Source organism: Theropithecus gelada, chromosome 6, assembly GCF_003255815.1.
Source record: "Theropithecus gelada isolate Dixy chromosome 6, Tgel_1.0, whole genome shotgun sequence".
NCBI classification, from domain to species: Eukaryota; Metazoa; Chordata; class Mammalia; order Primates; family Cercopithecidae; genus Theropithecus; species Theropithecus gelada.
This window is the reverse complement of record NC_037673.1, coordinates 35,606,963-35,626,115: the sequence shown is the minus strand read 5'-3', so window position 1 is coordinate 35,626,115 and position 19,153 is coordinate 35,606,963. Positions and strand designations below refer to the sequence as shown.

The 19,153-nt window shown below is 41.8% G+C and overlaps 1 protein-coding gene across 2 annotated transcripts in view; it reads left to right on the top strand.

Annotated features, from left to right (window-relative positions):
• The window catches only part of UGT3A2 (UDP glycosyltransferase family 3 member A2), a 30,723-nt gene extending 14,888 nt beyond the window's left edge, over positions 1–15,835 (top strand). For both annotated transcript variants that reach the window (XM_025388016.1, XM_025388015.1), the window contains 4 exons: positions 1,345–1,876; positions 11,170–11,401; positions 12,864–13,083; positions 14,906–15,835. In XM_025388016.1, coding sequence (XP_025243801.1) covers positions 1,345–1,876; positions 11,170–11,401; positions 12,864–13,083; positions 14,906–15,182 — 1,261 coding nt within the window. In that variant the 3' untranslated portion in view covers positions 15,183–15,835. The remainder of the gene's footprint in view (positions 1–1,344; positions 1,877–11,169; positions 11,402–12,863; positions 13,084–14,905) is intronic.
• Positions 15,836–19,153: the final 3,318 nt, after the last annotated feature.

Genomic DNA, 19,153 nt, shown 5'->3' with positions numbered 1-19,153 from the left:
ATTCTCCTGCCTCAGCCTTCCAAGTAGCTGGGATTACAGGAGTGTGCCACCATGCCCAGCTAAGTTTTGTATTATTAGTAGTGACGGGGTTTCACCATATTCACCAGGCTGGTCCCAAACTCCTAACCTCGGGTGATCTACCCTCCTCGACCTCCCAAAGTGCTGGGATACAGGTGTGAGCCACTGCACCCAGTTCATTACTGAAATTTTCAAAAATGTTTGGCAACTTTTCCTTTATTATATGAATCTTTAAAAATATACAACAGAGGATGACTTCAGTCAGTCTGCATATCACTAGTGAGAGACCTTCTCTAACTGGAGGGCAATGGTACGGTGGTGTACAGGTTACAGGTGTGTCAGGGAATTGATTCTCTCAGTCTTCCATACAGCCAGTAGGTCTCTGATATCTAGAGCTCTTGCACTTATTGCAGCTGGCCTAGGCATCCTCATCTATTTCCCCCAAATTCTGTAAAATAGGATCATATTCTATGCAGGCATTATTGGGAATATGTTGCAAAAGAATCGTCCCTTTGCATATGTCAGTAAAGCTTTGACATTATCTTACCTGAATACCCCAGCCTGCATTGAGGTGGAAAGAAATAATAATAATAAATAATTAAAAATAATAATGTAAATAAGTAAACGAATATGTAAATAAATATATAAAAATATGTAAAATGAAAATAAAAGTAAATAATAAAGAAAGAAAGAATAATAAAGGAAAAAGCAATGCGTTTCAAAAACCAGGTTCCTTTTGTTTTTATTTTTTTCCATTGCTTAACTCCTAGGGATAAAAAGGTGGAATTCTCATTTTCAGCTGAGATATTCGGTTGTAATATAATCAAAGAGTAACTAGACTGAGGCAATCTCTCGTATGCAAGCACACAGTGCTAAAACATAGCACATATAATCAATACTGATAAACTCTTTCGTCAAGTTACTTACACAATTTGGTTGGATAAATAAGAAAATCACTCATAAACACTCCGTATGTAAATGAGGGGTAAATAGAGTGTCACCTAATTTATCAAGGAGATGGAACTCTGAGATCTGCTGCTCTGAGAGATGGCTCCCAGAGTAGAAGGACCTTGAGTCGGCATTGATGGTGGTTGGGGTTTGGATAAGGGTAGAAAAGGGGAAGGGAGAAGGGTAACTCTAGGGAGTAGAAACATTTAAGCCAGGATAATTATGGCAGAGGGCATTTGTGGGAAACTGGTTGAATTTGTGGGTGACTGCTAGAAAGGTTGTTGCTTCCCTGGGATATTTTCTTTGTATCTCAAGATACTTTTATGTACTATAAATTTAACACTTCCCATGAATATTTATTATTTTTTTTTCTTACAGAGGAAATTTTGAAAACTTATTAAAAGTTCTAGAATACTTGGCGTTGCAGTGCAGTCATTTTTTAAGGAGAAAGGATATCATGGATTCCTTAAAGAATGAGAACTTCGACATGGTGATAGTTGAAACTTTTGACTACTGTCCTTTCTTGATTGCTGAGAAGCTCAGTAAGCCATTTGTGGCCATTCTTTCCACCTCATTCGGCTCTTTGGAATTTGGGCTACCAATCCCCTTGTCTTATGTTCCAGTATTCCGTTCCTTGCTGACCGATCACATGGACTTCTGGGGCCGAGTGAAGAATTTTCTGATGTTCTTTAGTTTCTGCAGGAGGCAATGGCACATGCAGTCTACATTTGACAACGCCATCAAGGAGCATTTCCCAGAAGGCTCTAGGCCAGTTTTGTCTCATCTTCTACTGAAAGCAGAGTTGTGGTTCATTAACTCTGACTTTGCCTTTGATTTTGCTCGACCTCTGCTTCCCAACACTGTTTATGTTGGAGGCTTGATGGAAAAACCTATTAAACCAGTACCACAAGTAAGTGACCCTCAGCATTCAGTTTGGGATTCACACAGAGGCCTTCAGTGCATAGTTGATGGCTGCCACCTGCCAGTAGGATCCTGAGGCTGAAGTAGGGATGGGCAAGGGAGGCACCTAGGGCATGCTTTTAAAGGAAGTGATGAGTTTCAGGGTTGTGCAAGTATAATGTTAGGGCTTGCACCATCCTGAGATCAAGGGCATCTTTGTATGGGTTCCTCTGGCTCCTCTCTTGCCACACCCTAGTCCTAGCCTTGATAAAATAAGCCCTGTATTAAAGTTTCAATTTTTTGTTTGCATTTTTATTTTGCATGATCATGTGTACAATAAACATGTAGTTAGTGCCCATCACATGCAATAATTGTTAAGGAGATAAGATACTCACAGTGAAATGACAACACTATGGATTCGGAGTAAGCAGGGTGGGTCTGTATGGGACCGACAGCAAGAACTGCGGGTAGTATCTCCAGTGTTCCCTGCCTGTAGAGCCCTGGCTCCTGGCTCCACCCAGATTTTCTGACTTGATTTCTCTGGGGTGGACCCCTGCTACTGTAATTTGCAAATGCTGCCCAGGTGATTTGAATGCACAGCACAGTTTCACAACTCTGCTACAGAAATTTTTCTAAGGGAGGAGAGCTAGGAATGAGTTGGCTGCCTGTTGCCTCTGAGCACTGGGTTCCCATTTTACAGAAGTCATCTTATTTAATATCCTTCCATCTGTATGGAGGTGTGATCATCTTCATTTTTATAAATGGAGGAGGACAGAAGCTCAGGTGATGTAGGAGGTGACCTTCCCACCACCATGTATTTCAGAGGCCCTGAGGGCCTGGGCTTTCCAGCCACCCAAGTGTCCACTTTTCTAACTTTCATTGAGTGAGCAGGAAGAGGTAGGGAATGATCTATAGGTGATATGGGCTTTGCATTGGTGGCAGGAAGTTTTAGGAATGGAGCTGAGAGGGAAAGCACCCCAGGTTGGGGAGCAGGGGTCCCAATATGTGGAGATGTAATTGAGATGGCAATAAGACTGGGTTCCCTGGGTGGCGCTGGCTACACTAGTGGAGTGGAATATTCAATTGCATGAGTAAAACTGTGGGGATTTACCAGAAACCTTAGCTAGCAGGTGGGTGGATCAGGCCTCCACCATGGAGTAGGGAGAGGACGTTGTTAAGAGGATAACAATGGGAATAAGGGTTGTAATGACTGTGAAACAACATACACTAAAAAAAAAATAATGTTTCTTCTCTGCATTTTCCAATTTTTATATAATGGTCTTATGTTGCCTTGTAATTACAAAAATGATGACAAGGCTGTTTTAAAGAAGTCCTTAGGAATGGTAAGTGGTATGCTGGCTGGAATCCAGTAGAGTCTGAACCACGTAGTAGAATGATGGGTTGGGAGGTGGAGTGAGCACTTGTAGGGCAGAGAGAATCAGACAGAGTTCAAAGAAATATTTGGAAGTAAGAATTGACAAAATTGTGCTAAACACAAAATTAAGACATTGGATACTGTGAGCCCAAAATATATGACACTGGTCTCACCAATTTAGAAACTTTATTTGCCAAGGTTGAGGATGCATCCATGACAGCTTCAGGAGGTCCTGACAACGTGTGCCCAAGGTGGTTGGGGCACAGGCTGGTTTTATACATTTTAGGGAGACGTGAGACACCAATAAATATGTTTAAGGTAAACATTGGTTTGGTCCGGAAAAGCAGGAGAGGGGTATTCTAGGTCATAGGTAGACAAGAGACAAACAATTGCATTTTTTTTGAGTCTCTGATTAGCTTTTCACTGAGTGCACAATTTACAGAAACAGTCACTTATACCTTAGTCTGGGTTAGTGAAACAGTAGGGCAGAGGAATCAAGCCAAAATACATTTGTCTCAGGCGAGCAGACGGATGCTTTTGAGTTCTGTCTGCTCTTTGTCCACAAGGAATTTTCTTGTGAGCAAATGGTGAGGGGGGTATGCAGCCTTTTTTTTTTTTTTTTTTAAATCTTTGTGGCTGTGGCCATCCTATTTAGGAACGGAATGGGAGGCAATTTTGCCCAATGCAGTTCCCAGCTTGACTTTTCTCTTTGGCTTAGATTTGGGGATCCTGAGATTTATTTTCCTTTCTCAACACTAACTTTGTTAAGAACTACCTGGGGGACTTTATGATACAAGCTGCCCAGGCCTGCTTTTGGGACAGAGCATTACTGCTTTATTTATTTATTTTTAAATCTACCACATCAAGGCATTGATCACTTCTTTATGTTACAAACATCCCAATTACATTCTTTTAATTACTTGAAAATGTACTATAAATTATTGTTGACTGTAGTCACCCTGTTGTGCTATCAAACACTGGACCTTATACATTCTAACTATATTTTTGTACCATTAACTATACCACTTCCCCATCCCAGCCTCTGGTAACAGTCATTCTACTCTCTATCTCCATGAGTTTAATTGTTTTAATTTTTAGCTCCCACAAATGAGTGAGAACATGCAGTTTGTCTTTCTGTGTCCGGCTTAGTTCACTTAACATAACATACTCTAGTTTCATCCATATTGTTGCAAATGACAGGATCCCTTTCTTTTTGTGGCTGATGAGTTCTCCACTATGTACATATACTATATTTTCTTTATCCATTCATCTGATGTTGGACATGTAGATGAATTCTGTATCTTGGCTACAGCGACTAGTGCAGCAATAAACACGGAAGTGTAGGTATCTCTTCAGTATAGTGACTTCTTTTCTTTTGGGTATATACCTAGCAGTGAGATTGCTGAATCATATGGCAGTTCTAGTTTTAGTTTTCTGATGAACCTCTAAACTGCTTTCCATAGTGGTTGTACTGATTTAAATTCCCACAAACAGTGTGCAAGTTTTCTTTCTCCACATCCTTGTTATTGCCTGTCTTTTGGATGAAAGCCATTTTAACTGGGGTGAGATAATATCTCATTGTAGTTTGATTTGCATTTCTGCGGTAATCAGTGATGTTGAGCAAACCTTTTATATGCCTGTTTGTCATTTGTATGTCTTTTGAAAAATGTCCATTCAGATCTTTTATTTTTTAATCAGGTTATTAGATTTTTTTTTTCTCACAGAGTTGTTTGAGCTTTTATGTATTCTGGTTATTAATCCTTTGTCAGAAGAAGAATTTGCACATATTTTTTCCCATTCCGTGGGTTATCTCTTTGCTTTATTGATAGTTTCCTTTGTTGTATAGAAGCCTTCTAACTTGATGTGATCTCATTTGTCCATTTTTCCCTTGGTTGCCTGTATTACGCAAGAAAAATAAGTGCACCCAGATCAACATCCTGGAGCATTTCCCCAATGTTTTCTTTTAGTAGTTTAATAGCTTGAGGTCTTAGATTTCAGTCTTTTTCTTTTCTTTTCTTTTCTTTTTTTTTGAGACTGAGTTTTGCTCGTGTTGCCCAGGCTGGAGTGCAATGGTGCAATCTTGGCTCACTGCAACCTCTGCCTCCTGGATTCAAGCGATTATCCTGCCTCAGCCTCCCGAGCAGCTGGGATTGCAGGCGCCCACCTAATTTTTTGTATTTTCAGTAGAGACGGGGTTTCACCAAGTTGGCCGGGCTGGTCTCGAACTCCTGACCTCAGGCGATCCACCGGCCTTGGCCTCCCAGAGTGTTAGATTTAAGTCTTTTATTCCATTTTGATTTGATTTTTGTATATGATGAGATATAGGGGTCTAGTTTTATTCTTCTGCATATTCATATCTAGTTTTTTTTTTAGCACCATTCATTGAAGAGACTGTCCTTATGTTCTTGGCACCCTTGTCAAAAATAAGTTCACCACAGATGTATGGATTTATTGCTGGGTTGTCTATTCTGTTCTGTTGGTCTATGTGTCTTTTTTTATGCCAGTACCATACAGTTTTGGTTACTATAGTCTTGTAGTATAGTTTGAAATCAGGTAATGTGATTCTTCCAGTTTTGTTCTTTTTGCTTGGGATGGCATTGGCTATTCTGGGTCTTTTGTGGTTCCATATAAATTTTAGGATTATTTTTTCTCCTTCTGTGAAGGATGTGATTGGTATTTTTATAGAGACTGAATTGAATCTGTAGATTGCTTTGGGTGGTATGCACATTTTAACAATATTGATTCTTCCAGTGCATTAACGTGGAATAGCTTTCCAGTTTTTAAAATGTCTTCTTCAAATAATTACATTGATGCTTTATAGTTTTCACTGGAGAGATCTTTTACTTCTTTAACTTAATTGCTAGGTATTTTATTTTGTTTGTGGGCATTGTAAATGAAATTACTTTCTTGATTTCTTTTTCAGATTATTCACTGTTGGCATATAGAAATGCCACTGATTTACATATATTGATTTTGTGTCCTGAAACTTTACTGAATTTGTGGATCAGTTCTAATAGTTATTTTGGTAGAGTCTTTAGGTTTTTCCAAATATAAGATTATATAATTTGCAGACTAGCATAATTTAACTTCTCCCTTTCCAATTTAACTACCCTTTGTTTCTTTCTCTTTTCTGATTGCTCTAGCTAGAACTTCCAATACTATGTTGAATAACAGTGGTAAAAGTGGGCATCCTGGTCATGTTAGAGGAATGGTGTTCAGTTTTTTCCCATTCAGTGTGATACTAACTTTGGGTGTGTCATATATGGCTTTTATTGTGTTGAGGTATGTTTCTTCTACACTCAGGTTTTTTAGGGTTTTTATCATGAAGGGACTTTGAATTTTATTGAATGCTTTTTCAGCATCAATTGATATGATCATATGGTTTTTTTCCTTCATTCTGTTGATATAATGAATCACATTGATTGATTTGCATATGTTGAACAATCCTTGAATCCCTCGGATAAATCCCCCTTGGTCATGATGAATGATCTTTTTAATGTGTTGTTGATTTTGGTTTGCTATATTTTGTCAAGGATTTTTGCCTTAATGTTCATCAGAGATATTAGCCTGTAGTTTCCTTTTTCCGATGTGTATTTGTCTGGTTTTGGTGTAAAGGTAATACAGGCCTTTTATTCCCTTCTCTTCTATGGTTTTTAGAATAGTTTGAGTAGGATTGGTATTAGTTCTTTAAATGTTTGGTAAAATTCAGCATTGATGCCATTGGGTCCTAGGCTTTTCTTTGCTAGGAGACTTTTTATTACAACTTCAGTCTTGTTACTTGTTACTGGTCTGTTCAGGTTCAGGATTTCTTCATGGAATAATCTTGGTAAGTTTTATGTGTTAGGAACGTATTCATTTCTTCCAGGTTTTCCACCTTATTGGCATGTAGTTGCTCATAGATGTTTCCAATGATCCTTTGAATTTCTGTAGCATCAGTTGTAATGTCTTTTTTCTTTAGCTCTGATTTTATTTGGGTTTTCTCTCTTTCCTTAGTTTGGCTAAAGGGTTGTCTATTTTCTTATCTTTTCAAAACCGAACTTTTCATTTCATTGATCTTTTATTTTTTAATTTTAAATTTCATTTATTTCTGCTATAATCTTTCTTTCTTCTACTAATTTTGGGTTTGGTTTGTTCTTGATTTTTCGATTCTTTAAGATGCATCCTTAGATGGTTTATTTGAAGTCTCACTCTTTTGATGTAGGCACTTATAGCTATAAAATTTTCTCTTAGTATTATTTTCACTGTATCTCATAGGTTTTGGTATGTTTTGATTTCATTATCATTTGTTTCAATAAATTTTTAAATTTCCTTCTTACTTACTTCATTGACCTACTGGTCATTCAGGGGCATATTGTTTTATTCCATGCATTTGTATAATATCCAGAGTTCCTCTTGTTATTGACTTATAGTTTTATTCCATTGTGGTCTAAGAAGGTAGTTGATATAATTTCAGTTTTTTGAATTTCATAAAAGTTGTTTTATGGCCTAATGTATGGTCTACACTTAAACATGGTCCATGTGCTGAGGAGAAGAATGTCTTTTTTGCAGTCATTGGATGAAAATTTCTACAAATATTATTAGGTTCACTTAATCTGTAGTGCAGATTAAGTTCAATGTTTCTTTGTTGATTTTCTGTCTGGATGTTGTGTCCAATGCTGAAAGTGTTACATTTTCCATCTATTATTGTATTGGGGTCTATCTCTCTCTTTACCTCTAATAATGTTTGCTATATATGTCTGAGGGCTCCAGTGCCTATATATTTATAATTGTTATATGTGCTTGCTGAATCAACCTTTATAAAATTATATAGTATCCTTCTTTGTCTCTTTTCATGGTTTTATCTTGATATCTCTTTTATCTGATGTAAGTATAGCTACTCCTTCTTTTTTCTTGGTTTCCACTTTCATGGAATATCTTTTCTATCCCTTTATTTTCAGTCTGTGTTTTCATAGGCAGTGTGTTTCTTGGAGGCAACATGTTAAGTCTCTTTTTTTATCCATTCAGTCACTCTTTCTGTTTTGATTGGAGAGTTTAGTCCATTTACATTCAATGTTGTTATTTGTAAGTAAGGACTTACTCCTGCCATTTTGTTATTTGTTTTCTGGTTGTTTTGTGATCTTCTCTTTCTTGTTTCCTTTCTTCTTGTCTTCCTTTTAGTGAAAATTATTTTCTCTGGTGGTGTGTTTTAATTTCTTGAATTTTATTTTTTGCGTATCTGTTTAAAGTTTTGTGATTTGAGGTGACTACAAGGCTTGCAAGTAACATCTTATAACCTATTATTTTAAACTGATGACAACTTAACCTTGATTGCAAAAAGAAACAAACTTAACTTTGATTGCAAAAAGAAACAAACAAGCAAAAAAGAACAGTAAAAAAATTCTACACTTTATCTCTCAGTTCACTAAGTTTTTGTTGTTTCTATTTATATCTTATTATATTGTCTAAGCTCACTTATTCTTTCTTCTGCATGATCAGTTCTTCTGTTAAGAGACTCTGAGGCATTCTTCAATATGTCAATTGCATTTTCAACTCCAGAATTTCTACTTTTTTATTTTTAATTCTTTCAATCTCTTTGCTAAATTTAGCTGATAGGATTCTGAATTTCTTCTCTGTGTTATCTTGAATGTCACTGAGCTTCCTCAAAACGGTTATTTTGATTTCCCTGTCTGAAAGGTCACATTTTTCTGTGTCTCCAGGATTAGTTGCTGGTGCCTTATTTGGTTCGTTGGGTGAAGACATGTTTTCCTGGATGGTCTTGATGCTTGTAACTTGTTCATCAATGTCTGGGCATTGAAGAGTTAAGTATTTATTCTAATCTTTGCAGTCTGAGCTTGTTTGTACCTATCGTTCTTGAGAAAGCTTTCCAAGTGTTCAAAGGGAATTGAGTGTTGTGATCTAAGTCTTTGGTCACTGCACCTGTGTCTGCATTAGGGGGCACTCCAAGCCCAGACATGCTGACTCTTGCAGCCTTGTAGAAATACCACCTTGGTGGTCTTAGGTTAGAGCCAGGATAATTCCTTGGATTACCAAGCAGAGTCTCTGATTCTCTTCTCTTACTTTCCCATATACCAACAGAGGTTCTCTCTCTCCCTGTGCTAAGCTGCCTGGAGTTGGGGGAGGGGTGACACAAACACTCTCATGACCACCTCCACTGAAATTGTGCTGGATTATGCTTGAAACCAAACACAGCACTGGACCTCATCCAAGACCTATGATAACTATTGCCTGGTTACTGCTGATGTTTATTCAAGGCTCAAGAGCTCTTTAGTCAACAGATGGTGAATTCTTCCAAGCCTATACCTTTCCCTTTAGGGCAGCAGGTTCCCTTCTGACCCAGGTTGGGTCTAAGAATTCTGTCTGGGAACTGGGTCCTGGAATTGGGAATTGTAGGGATCTACTTACTCTCTTCCCTCCCTTCCTAAAGCAGGAGTCTCACCTGTGGCCACCCCACCCCAGGCCTGTGAGAAGTACTGCCTGGCTACTGCTGATGTTTATTTTAGGCCCAAGGGCTTTTGAATTAGCAGGTGGTGAATCCTGCCAGGCTTAGGTCTCTCCCTTCAGGGCAGTAGGTACTCATCTGACCCAGGGCATGTCTAGCAATGTTGTCCAGGCGCTAAGGCCTAGATGTGGAGATGTTAGGATTCTCCTTGATGCTTAATTTTACTGCAGCTAAACTAGTACCCAAATTGCAAGACAAAGACTTTTTAACTCTTCTCTCTCCTCTCCTCAAGGAAGGAGTCTCTCCTGGAGCTGTGGGCTGCCCTGCCTGGAGTTGGGAGAGGGGCGACACAAGCACTCCTTTGGCTGCCCTGGCTGATGTCTCACCAGGTCATGTGCACTGCAGGAATTTTAGTTCCTGTGGCCTAGATTGCCTTTCAAGTTTATTTAGAACCCCAGAGCACTTTAGCCTGCGGTGGTTGGTCTAACCAGCACTCAGGTCCCTACTGCTGAGGTGGATGATTCCCTTCTAGCAAGGGCTGGTCTAAATGCTCCCTGCATGGGTGCCAGCTGAATTCTTCCCTGTGTTGCTTTGCTCTGTGACTGCAGAGCACTGACTTCCAGTGCAAAGTCTATAGCCTCTGTGCTCTGCCTCCCCTAAGCACACAGATTCTCTCTCTGCACCACATGGTAATTGAAGACTGTCGTTCCTACCTTCTCAGTGCCACTTTCCTCGGTATGATGTTAAAACCAGGAATGGTGATTGCTCACCTGATTTTTGTTGTTGTTGTTGTTCTTTTGAAGGTGTTTTCTTGTGGATAGCTGTTAATTTGGTATTCCTGTGGGGGGCACAATCACTTCAGGGTTCTCTTCTGCCATCTGGCTCCACCTCCCTATAGCATTGCTGCTTTTAAAAAATCTTTCTCTGTGGTTATAATCTGCAGTCCTGTGGGTGAACTACTGAGGTAGAGGATGAAGTATGTACAAAAAGATCAGTGACCGAGACTATCATAAAACATTAGAGGAAAACACACTAAAATGGTACATTTTGTGTAGATGGAGAGGAGCCTTACCTTATTCTGCCACCACTTCTGCCTGCAACGGAGGTGTTCTCCCAGCTTCTCCATTTCAGCCTCCATAAATCCCACTCCTCATGTTGGACCCTGGCCACCTACTAGTACTCTTCCAGATACTATTACCTCTAGTCTGACCTTGGAAAACTCCTGTGACTCCCTGAGCCTATAATGGGTGGAAGGTCAAGAAAGGCCCTGATAGTAGGGTCAGAATTTCAAGAAGAAAGATGTTCTCACCAACACAAAGGACGTGACCACAGTGCAGCTAGTATTGCGCTATCCTAGGAGCTATAATAATAGCTTTGGGATAGTGAGGACAGGGCACTGTGTTAGTAAATAGTCTGGCTTTCATTTTCTGGTCAACTAGGCTTTCACCAATAATTTTGTCACCTCTTTACCTTGGTAATCTTTCTCTAGGACTTGGAGAACTTCATTGCCAAGTTTGGGGACTCTGGTTTTGTCCTCGTGACCTTGGGCTCCATGGTGAACACCTGTCAGAATCCGGAAATCTTCAAGGAGATGAACAATGCCTTTGCCTACCTACCCCAAGGGGTGATATGGAAGTGCCAGTGTTCTCATTGGCCCAAAGAAGTCCAGCTGGCTGCAAATGTGAAAATTGTGGACTGGCTTCCTCAGAGTGACCTCCTGGGTAAGGGCTGCCCAGGACTGCTCTTCTCCTTCCACTGACCTGTCTTTGGGGCTCATCTGGGCTCTGACCTTTAGCTGGGCATTTGTACCCACTGTTGAATGGCACAGGTGAGGCTCAGTGGACAGAAAAGTAGCAGCCAGTTGGAGTTCTTGGGAAACAAGGCTATACTTCCAATGGGATCAGATGTCAAAGCAGCCATCTTTCCTTCATTGTTTTCTATCCCAGACCTGTTGTCTGCAGTCCTATGTGATATTCCTCTCAAGTCTCTTTAACCCTACTGCATTTGGTCTTGGACAAGGTCACCCAAACAAAATTAAAGACAACCCATCAACTCTGAATGTATATACCAGGGATTGGGAGAGTTGCCACTCGCTTTAGTGACTTTGTGAGCACCAGTTTGGCCACAGGGACTTACACAAACACACATCCACACATAAATGTGGACACATCCTCTTCATTTACTAAGGGTCTGAGCAATTTCTACCATCACAAGATTAATGCCAATGATGTCTTTAGGATGTGCCAACATACCTGTGTGCCAGGCTTAGCAACTTCACAGTTGGTGATTTGGTCTACTGAATCATCTGGGACTAGAGAGCTCCCTCACCCCCAACAGGTTTTCTCCATGCCAAGTGTTGCCATAGACACTGACTAGAGCAGAGATTCATAACCAAGATTATGGCTCAAAAGAATCTGGGCAATTTAAGAAGTAGATTCCTGGTCCTACTTCTGTAAATATATATTTTAAAATTCTGGGGCCGGGCATATGCCTCCCATTTCAAAGAAGAGACAAGGAGTCTGATGCACATTGCAGTTGAGTGACCCAGGTTGAGATGTGCTTGTCATTATCAACAATCACTTTAGTTAGCTCTAAGTAATGCTGGCATGGAAAGACAGGAACTGGAAATACAGAGGTGAAAGATCCAGTCTACTTTCAAGGGGCTTCTCATATAATTGAGGACACCATACAGTCAATACAAGTTTTATGAGTGACACATGAGTTGTGCTGTCAACAAATATGTCAGAAATACAAGAAAAGGGAAATTAGCTGTCAGTGGATAAAAGAGGGCTCAATATAGACAGACAGAGGAGGTAGAAACAGAGAGACACACAGAATACAGATGAGAGAAGCAAAGAGAGGCATAGGGAGGACAGAGAGAAGGAAGAATGGATGGACAGATAGAGATGGATGCCTTGCTTAACACTCTTCTCTACAGAAGTCACTCAATTCTAAGCCTTAGCTGAGTTTCTGGCTGAGGGAAGATGTTTCCATTTGATAACAATGCTTGGAATCTTGTATCTTGGAACTGTAACCTTGGATGTGTCCCAAGCACAGTCATTAGATACAATGTCTCCAACACACCGCTAGATCCACTTGGCACTTTCTTATCCCCTTCATCTTTGCAGGATATCTTGAATTTTTCATCCTGAAGTGTCCCACCCTCTTTCTTATTTACAACAGCTCACCCCAGCATCCGTCTGTTTGTCACCCATGGCGGGCAGAATAGCATAATGGAGGCCATTCAGCATGGTGTGCCCATGGTGGGGATCCCTCTCTTTGGAGACCAGCCTGAAAACATGGTCCGAGTAGAAGCCAAAAACTTTGGTGTCTCTATTCAGTTAAAGAAGCTCAAGGCAGAGACATTGGCTCTTAAGATGAAACAAATCATGGAAGACAAGAGGTATGCAGCTCTCTGGGGTTGTGGTCGTAATGATGAACGAAGGCAAAAACACTAAGGGTACTGTGGGATTCTGTTTCCTTGGTTTTGCTTTGTTTTACTTTAGATTAAAACTGTATTTTCTGGGACATGGGATAATATGTGCGTGATGCCAACAGCTGACCTGTGTCCTCTGAGAGCAAGACTAGAACATTTAAGTTAGATGTTAAGAATCATTTCCTACCTTTTCATTTTGGAGAACCTGGACTATGTGCACAGGGTCTCTGTGAGCTGTATTTCAGGTCAATTGGAATTCAGGTCAGCGGGATTCCAATTGAGGCGGGAGATTGCCTTTCCGTTCCCCAAATACTCCACACTCTTCTCCCCCTTGGCCTTTTGTTTGTGATGCTGCCTCTTCACATACTGGCTCCTTCGTCACATTCCGGTCTCATCTCCAACCCGTTTCTTCTTAGAGTTCACCTCCGACAGTCCTAAGTAACCTCTTCTCTCACCCACCCCCATTATATAATTTCCTTCTTAACACTTTTTAAGGTCTGCAATTACCTCAGTTATTTACGTGTTTGTTTACAGAGTCTCTTTATGTTGCCCAGGCTGGTCTCAAACTCCTGGGCTCAAATGATCCTCCCGCTTCAGCCTCCTGAGTAGCTGGGATCACATAAGCCACCATGCCTGGCTTATGTTTTCATTTATTATTTGTCCCCTTCACCTTCCAACCAGAGACTGGAGAGTCAGCTTAATGAGGACAGCAGCATGTGTCTCTTGTTTTCTGCTGTCTTCTTAGTGCCTAGCACATGGTGTGCCACAAAGTAAATGGTTAATGAGTTTTAGTTAAGTGAGGCAATAGAAGGGGCCCAGTGGCCTCCAAGGTAACTAACTACATATCCAGCACAGTGATCTCATGTGAAGAGAAAAATACACCTCATGTAATAAGTGAAAGGCACTGAATAATTTATTGGAGTTTCAAGGGCATAAACCAAAATCAGACCTCAAGGCTTAACATGTATTAGGAGACACTCAGCAATTCTCGCTAGATGACTTAAAACAACCACATAGCTCGTGGTTCTTAGCCCTAAAAGAGTCATTAAATTCCATGGGTTGGTTAACTTCAGATCAGTTGTATATATTTGCAATTTCATGTATTGCTGATGGTCATTTTCTGAAAAATGTGTTTGTAACTTTCACTGGATTTTTCAATGACCTAGACCCAAAATGACCATTCTGAGCTGGGATGGTCCTCAGACATTGTGCATAACTTAGGGCCAGCTTCACAATTTGTAGGACATGGTGTAAAGTAAAAATGTGGAGCCTCCTATTATAAAGTTTGAGAACTTCGACATGGTGAAGCCAAGTACAGGATGCTACTAAGTATATGGTACAAATATGCAGCCTGTAGCCCAGGAGGTCAGCCCTGGTCAACATGACGTTCTGATGGTGCAGGAATGTGTAGGCTTTAGCTTGTGCCTGACATTCCCTACAGTGAGATTTGTCACCCCATCTAGAGACTGGCACAATGGAGGTGCTACATGTATATATATAAAAATTACATCATATATAATTTTCCTAGGGTACATCATAAACCTCCTTGGAGTAGGCATTAGTCTTTGTGGACTTAGTCACTTTTTTGAAGTTTAAGACTTTCAGCATTATGCATAGATCTTTGCATGTAGGTGTCATGATTAAATTTCAAGGGGACCCAGATAAATTACGGCAAAGCCAACAAAATTTCCTTGAAACTTAGTCTTTCGTGCATCATATAGAACGGATCACACATTCTAACTCTTGTGAGGTCACATTAGTAATGCCTGCTCTCTGTCTCTCTCAACAGGTACAAGTCTGCAGCAGTGGCTGCCAGCATCATCCTGCGCTCCCACCCGCTCAGCCCCACGCAGCGGCTGGTGGGCTGGATTGACCACATCCTCCAGACAGGGGGGGCGACTCACCTCAAGCCCTATGTCTTCCAGCAGCCCTGGCATGAGCAGTACCTGCTTGATGTTTTTGTGTTTCTGCTGGGGCTCACTCTGGGCACTCTATGGCTTTGTGGGAAGCTGCTGGGTATAGCTGTCTGGTGGCTGAGTGGGGCTAGAAAGGTGAAGGAGACATAAGGCCAGATGTGGCCTTGGCGGAGTCTGTTTGGTGGGTGATGTCACCATTTCTCGGGGGCTTCCCACTAGTTCTGGCAACCCTGTTCTCCAGTCCTTCTAGTTATCACCTGTTTTCTTGAAGAACAGGAAAAATCGCCAAAAATCATCCTCTCCACTTGCTAATTTTGCTACAAACTCATCCTTACTAGCTCCTGCCTGTTAGCAGAATTCTTTTCAGTCCTCTTGTCCTCCTTTGTTTGCCATCAGCAAGGGCTGTGCTGTGATTCTATCTCTAAGTGACTTGGACCACTGACCCTCAGATTTCCAGCCTTAAAATCCACCTTCCTTCTCATGCGCCTCTCTGAATCATAGCCTGACCATTCCAGACTCCCTGTCCAGATCTTCTCAGCCTCTTTCAGTCACCATCTGTCACAGAATAACACTGAGAAAGACACCTCGCATATTTTTTCCGTTTCTGTTCTGTTCTCCCACATATTCTCTTCAATGCTCAGGAACCCTGTCCTGTGCTTGAGAGTTCAGGGCCAGACACACGCTTGCAGGTCTCCACATTGGGTCCCTGTCTCTGGTGCCCACAGAGAGCTCCTTTGCTGATCAGGCATGGAGACTGTAGGTTTCCAGATTTCCTGAAAAGTAAAAGTTCACAGAATTATCTCCTTGCGGCCTCATTAAACATTTGACCAAGAGATTACTGTTCTAGTTGCCCAGAATTCTGTCATCTGGCTACTCAAGGCTATCGGGGAATGAGGCACGTCTGCGCACTGGCACTGGCCAGGATGAAGGCAGCGGGAAGTGAGTGGAGGGTTAGCCAACCTCTAGGGTCTGAAGAATGGGAAAAGTGGCCCCAAATCCTCCAGAATGCTTGACTTGTTGAACCAGATTGTTTTGCTATTTAGTCTTGACCTATATTCATGCAAGTAAGCAGCAAGCAATCATGGGCGGGCTGATAAAGAAACACTTCTGTTTCCTGGTTACAGTCGCTGGCTGGACTTACGGAATCACTGAATTGGCTTCAATGACTTTCTAAGTGTGATAGGGATGCCGAGGTAGGCAGCCAGAGCAGATGATTTCAATCATGGAGCCCCAGGTCCATGTAGATGAGAAGGGGGAATGCAACTGTAGCTGTGGTTCCAAGGACAGGACTGTGTGTTGTTCCTTGAGGGACCATTACCACAAACCAATGGGCACTAAACCTTAAGTAATATAAGAAGAGTAAAAGACACCCTATTTAGTGTTCTGTAGAAAATGTGATTTGCAAATTGACTCTTTTCAGCCAGTGTGGCTCTGAAGTCCTTAGTGCAAAGGATTTTTTTTTTTTTTAGATGGAGTTTCGCTCTTGTCCAGGCTGGAGTAGAGTGCAAAGGCATGATCTCGGCTCACCGCAACCTCTGCCTCTGGGTTTCAAGCTATTCTCCTGCCTCAGCCTCCCGAGTAGCTGGGATTATAAGCATGCACCACCACCCCCAGCTAATTTTGTGGTTTTAGTAGAGACGGGGTTTCTCCATGTTGGTCAGGCTGGTCTCAAACTTCCTACCTCTGGTGATCCGCTTGCCTCGACCTCCCAAAGTACTGGGATTACAGACGTGAGCCACCGTAACTGGCTGGTGCAAAGGATTTTGTACTAATGAGTAGGAGGTATGTATCCATATAAAAATGTCCCCACATGTATGGGAGAATGGAGGCTTTAAGCTTACTAATAGGTGCTAGAATTAATCTTAGCATTCATGTTTACTGTTTCCATGTGAAGCCTTCCCACTCTTCGCTAACCTCCTCCCTTTTGACTGACATTAAGGTTTAGAAAATGTGTAGGTTGGTATCAGGATGGAGGAAGGAGCACACCATAGGGACTTTTCCCTTCTGGGGCCTCCACAATCTGCATGTAATGAAATGCTGCATGTGTGATAAACAAGAAGAGCACATAACACCCAAAGAACCCATAACTTCCCAAGAGATGAAACTCCAGATTGCAGCAGAGCTCTCTCCCGAAATCCTGCTGCCAGCTTTTATGAGCACTAATGAGTCTGTAAATATTGTGCTTGTGAAGCAGGCTCAGTGTGTACTGGTTCCCAGTTTTTCTGAGTATAGTGAGACAGATCATCTCTCCACACGTGAGTTAGATGAAGTGCACCTGTTATTATAGATCGGCAGCAAGGGACAACAGAAATCCAGGATTCATTGCCAGCTGATCCCCCAAGGCTCAGGGACTTCCCCAGGGTGGACAGCATCTCATCTGCCTGTGCCCCACTTGCACCACAGCTGAGGCTCACAGGGAAGCAGCCCGCCCTGGTTTTATACCTCAGAGACAGCATGACATACTGGGCTACAGTGTGGAAAGACCTCCTGTTTTGGGGGGACTGGAACAGAGCCCTGTCTGTTTCAGCCAGACCCTCCCTATATCCAGATGTAGCTGATCCAGCACATTCTGCATTATTCTTGTGACCTGCAAACCGTAGCTACAATACTTTTCACCATGCCCGAGGGGACTATACCACAAGGAGGACGAGCAGGCCTGCATGGGCAGTAACCTAGCCTGGGATCCTGGCATCGAGGTTAGAAGTTGCTACAGGGCTCAGAGAAGATTCTTTCAGTGGCCCCACTGTCTGCAATCAGATCTTCTCTATCTGCGTTTCAGCAGTACCTGAGTTGTTTATCCAGGTATAGCAGGAGTTATTGGCAGTTGCATACACTCTTCCCAGTTGGGCTAAAAGGTGGTCTAGAGCGATTCTGTTGTCTAAAATAATTTTCCCAAGAGAGTTGAAGGATGTCTGCTGGGCTACCAAAGCAGTGGCAGGAAAGGAAGCAACATCTGCCATGGTCAGGGACAGGCTTATGATCATTTATTTAGGAGTGCTGACTCCTATGCATGCTATTATAGATCTCATAATGTAAACCCAGAGTCACTTATACCTTCTGATATACCTCTAGTTGGCCAGGTGTACAGCTTTAGTCTGCTGGCCCAGTGATGAATCTCATTCCCAGGAGTTGTATATAGGGGCACCCCCAGCATGCAGGACCCCACCATCCACTAGATTTCCAGGCACAGACGTTGCTCATCCCATTCTTGGGTCACCTTCAGACTGCCCATAAAGAAATATGTAGCTCTCAGGTGTACATAGCACCCTTTATCCCGTTTTATTGTTCAGTGGCCTACTCAAGGGTATGGAGGCACAGCCATTTGCAGCTAAGTCATAATTGCATGAGCTCAGTTTCACCCCTACACTATTGTTTATAAGGTCCCTTCAGAAAGGGCTAGCATTATTGCAGTCCTTGTTTTCATCATTGCCACTGGGACACTTATCTTTTGTGTAATCAAATAAAATAGTGTGTCAGGCCGGGCACAGTGGCTCATGCCTGTAATCTCAGCACTTTGGGAGGATGAGGTGTGTGGATCACCAGAGGTCAGGAGTTCAAAACCAGCCTGGCCAACATGGCGAAACCCTATCTCTACTAAAAATACAGGTGGGCGCCTGTAATCCCAGCTACTTGGGAGGCTTATGCAGGAGAATCGCCTGAACCCAGGAGGCAGAGGTTGCAGTGAGTTGAGATCACGCCACTGCACTCTAGCCTGGGTACAGTGGCATGATTTTAGACTCTGTCTAAAAAAAAAAAAAAAAGAAAAAGAAAAAAAGAAAGTAATGTGTTAAATTGTTAGCCCACCAAGGTTTTACTAATTGTGGTCATGATATTTTGCCACCTTAGGTCAACTAAGCTGAAACAGGGCACCTCTGGTTCCTTTTCATGGCAGGATGAGAGGGCCACTGTGGTCTGCAACAGAATAAGGTACAGGGTGGCTGATCCAACAGTTCATCAGTTGACCCATTGTATTAGGCCGTTCCTGCATCACTATGAAGGAATACCTGAGACTCGGTAACTTACAAGAAAAAAATGTAATTGGCTTATGATTCTGCAGGTTTCACAGGAAACATGGCATCAACATCTGCTTCTGGGGAGGCCTCAGGAAATTTTCACTCAGG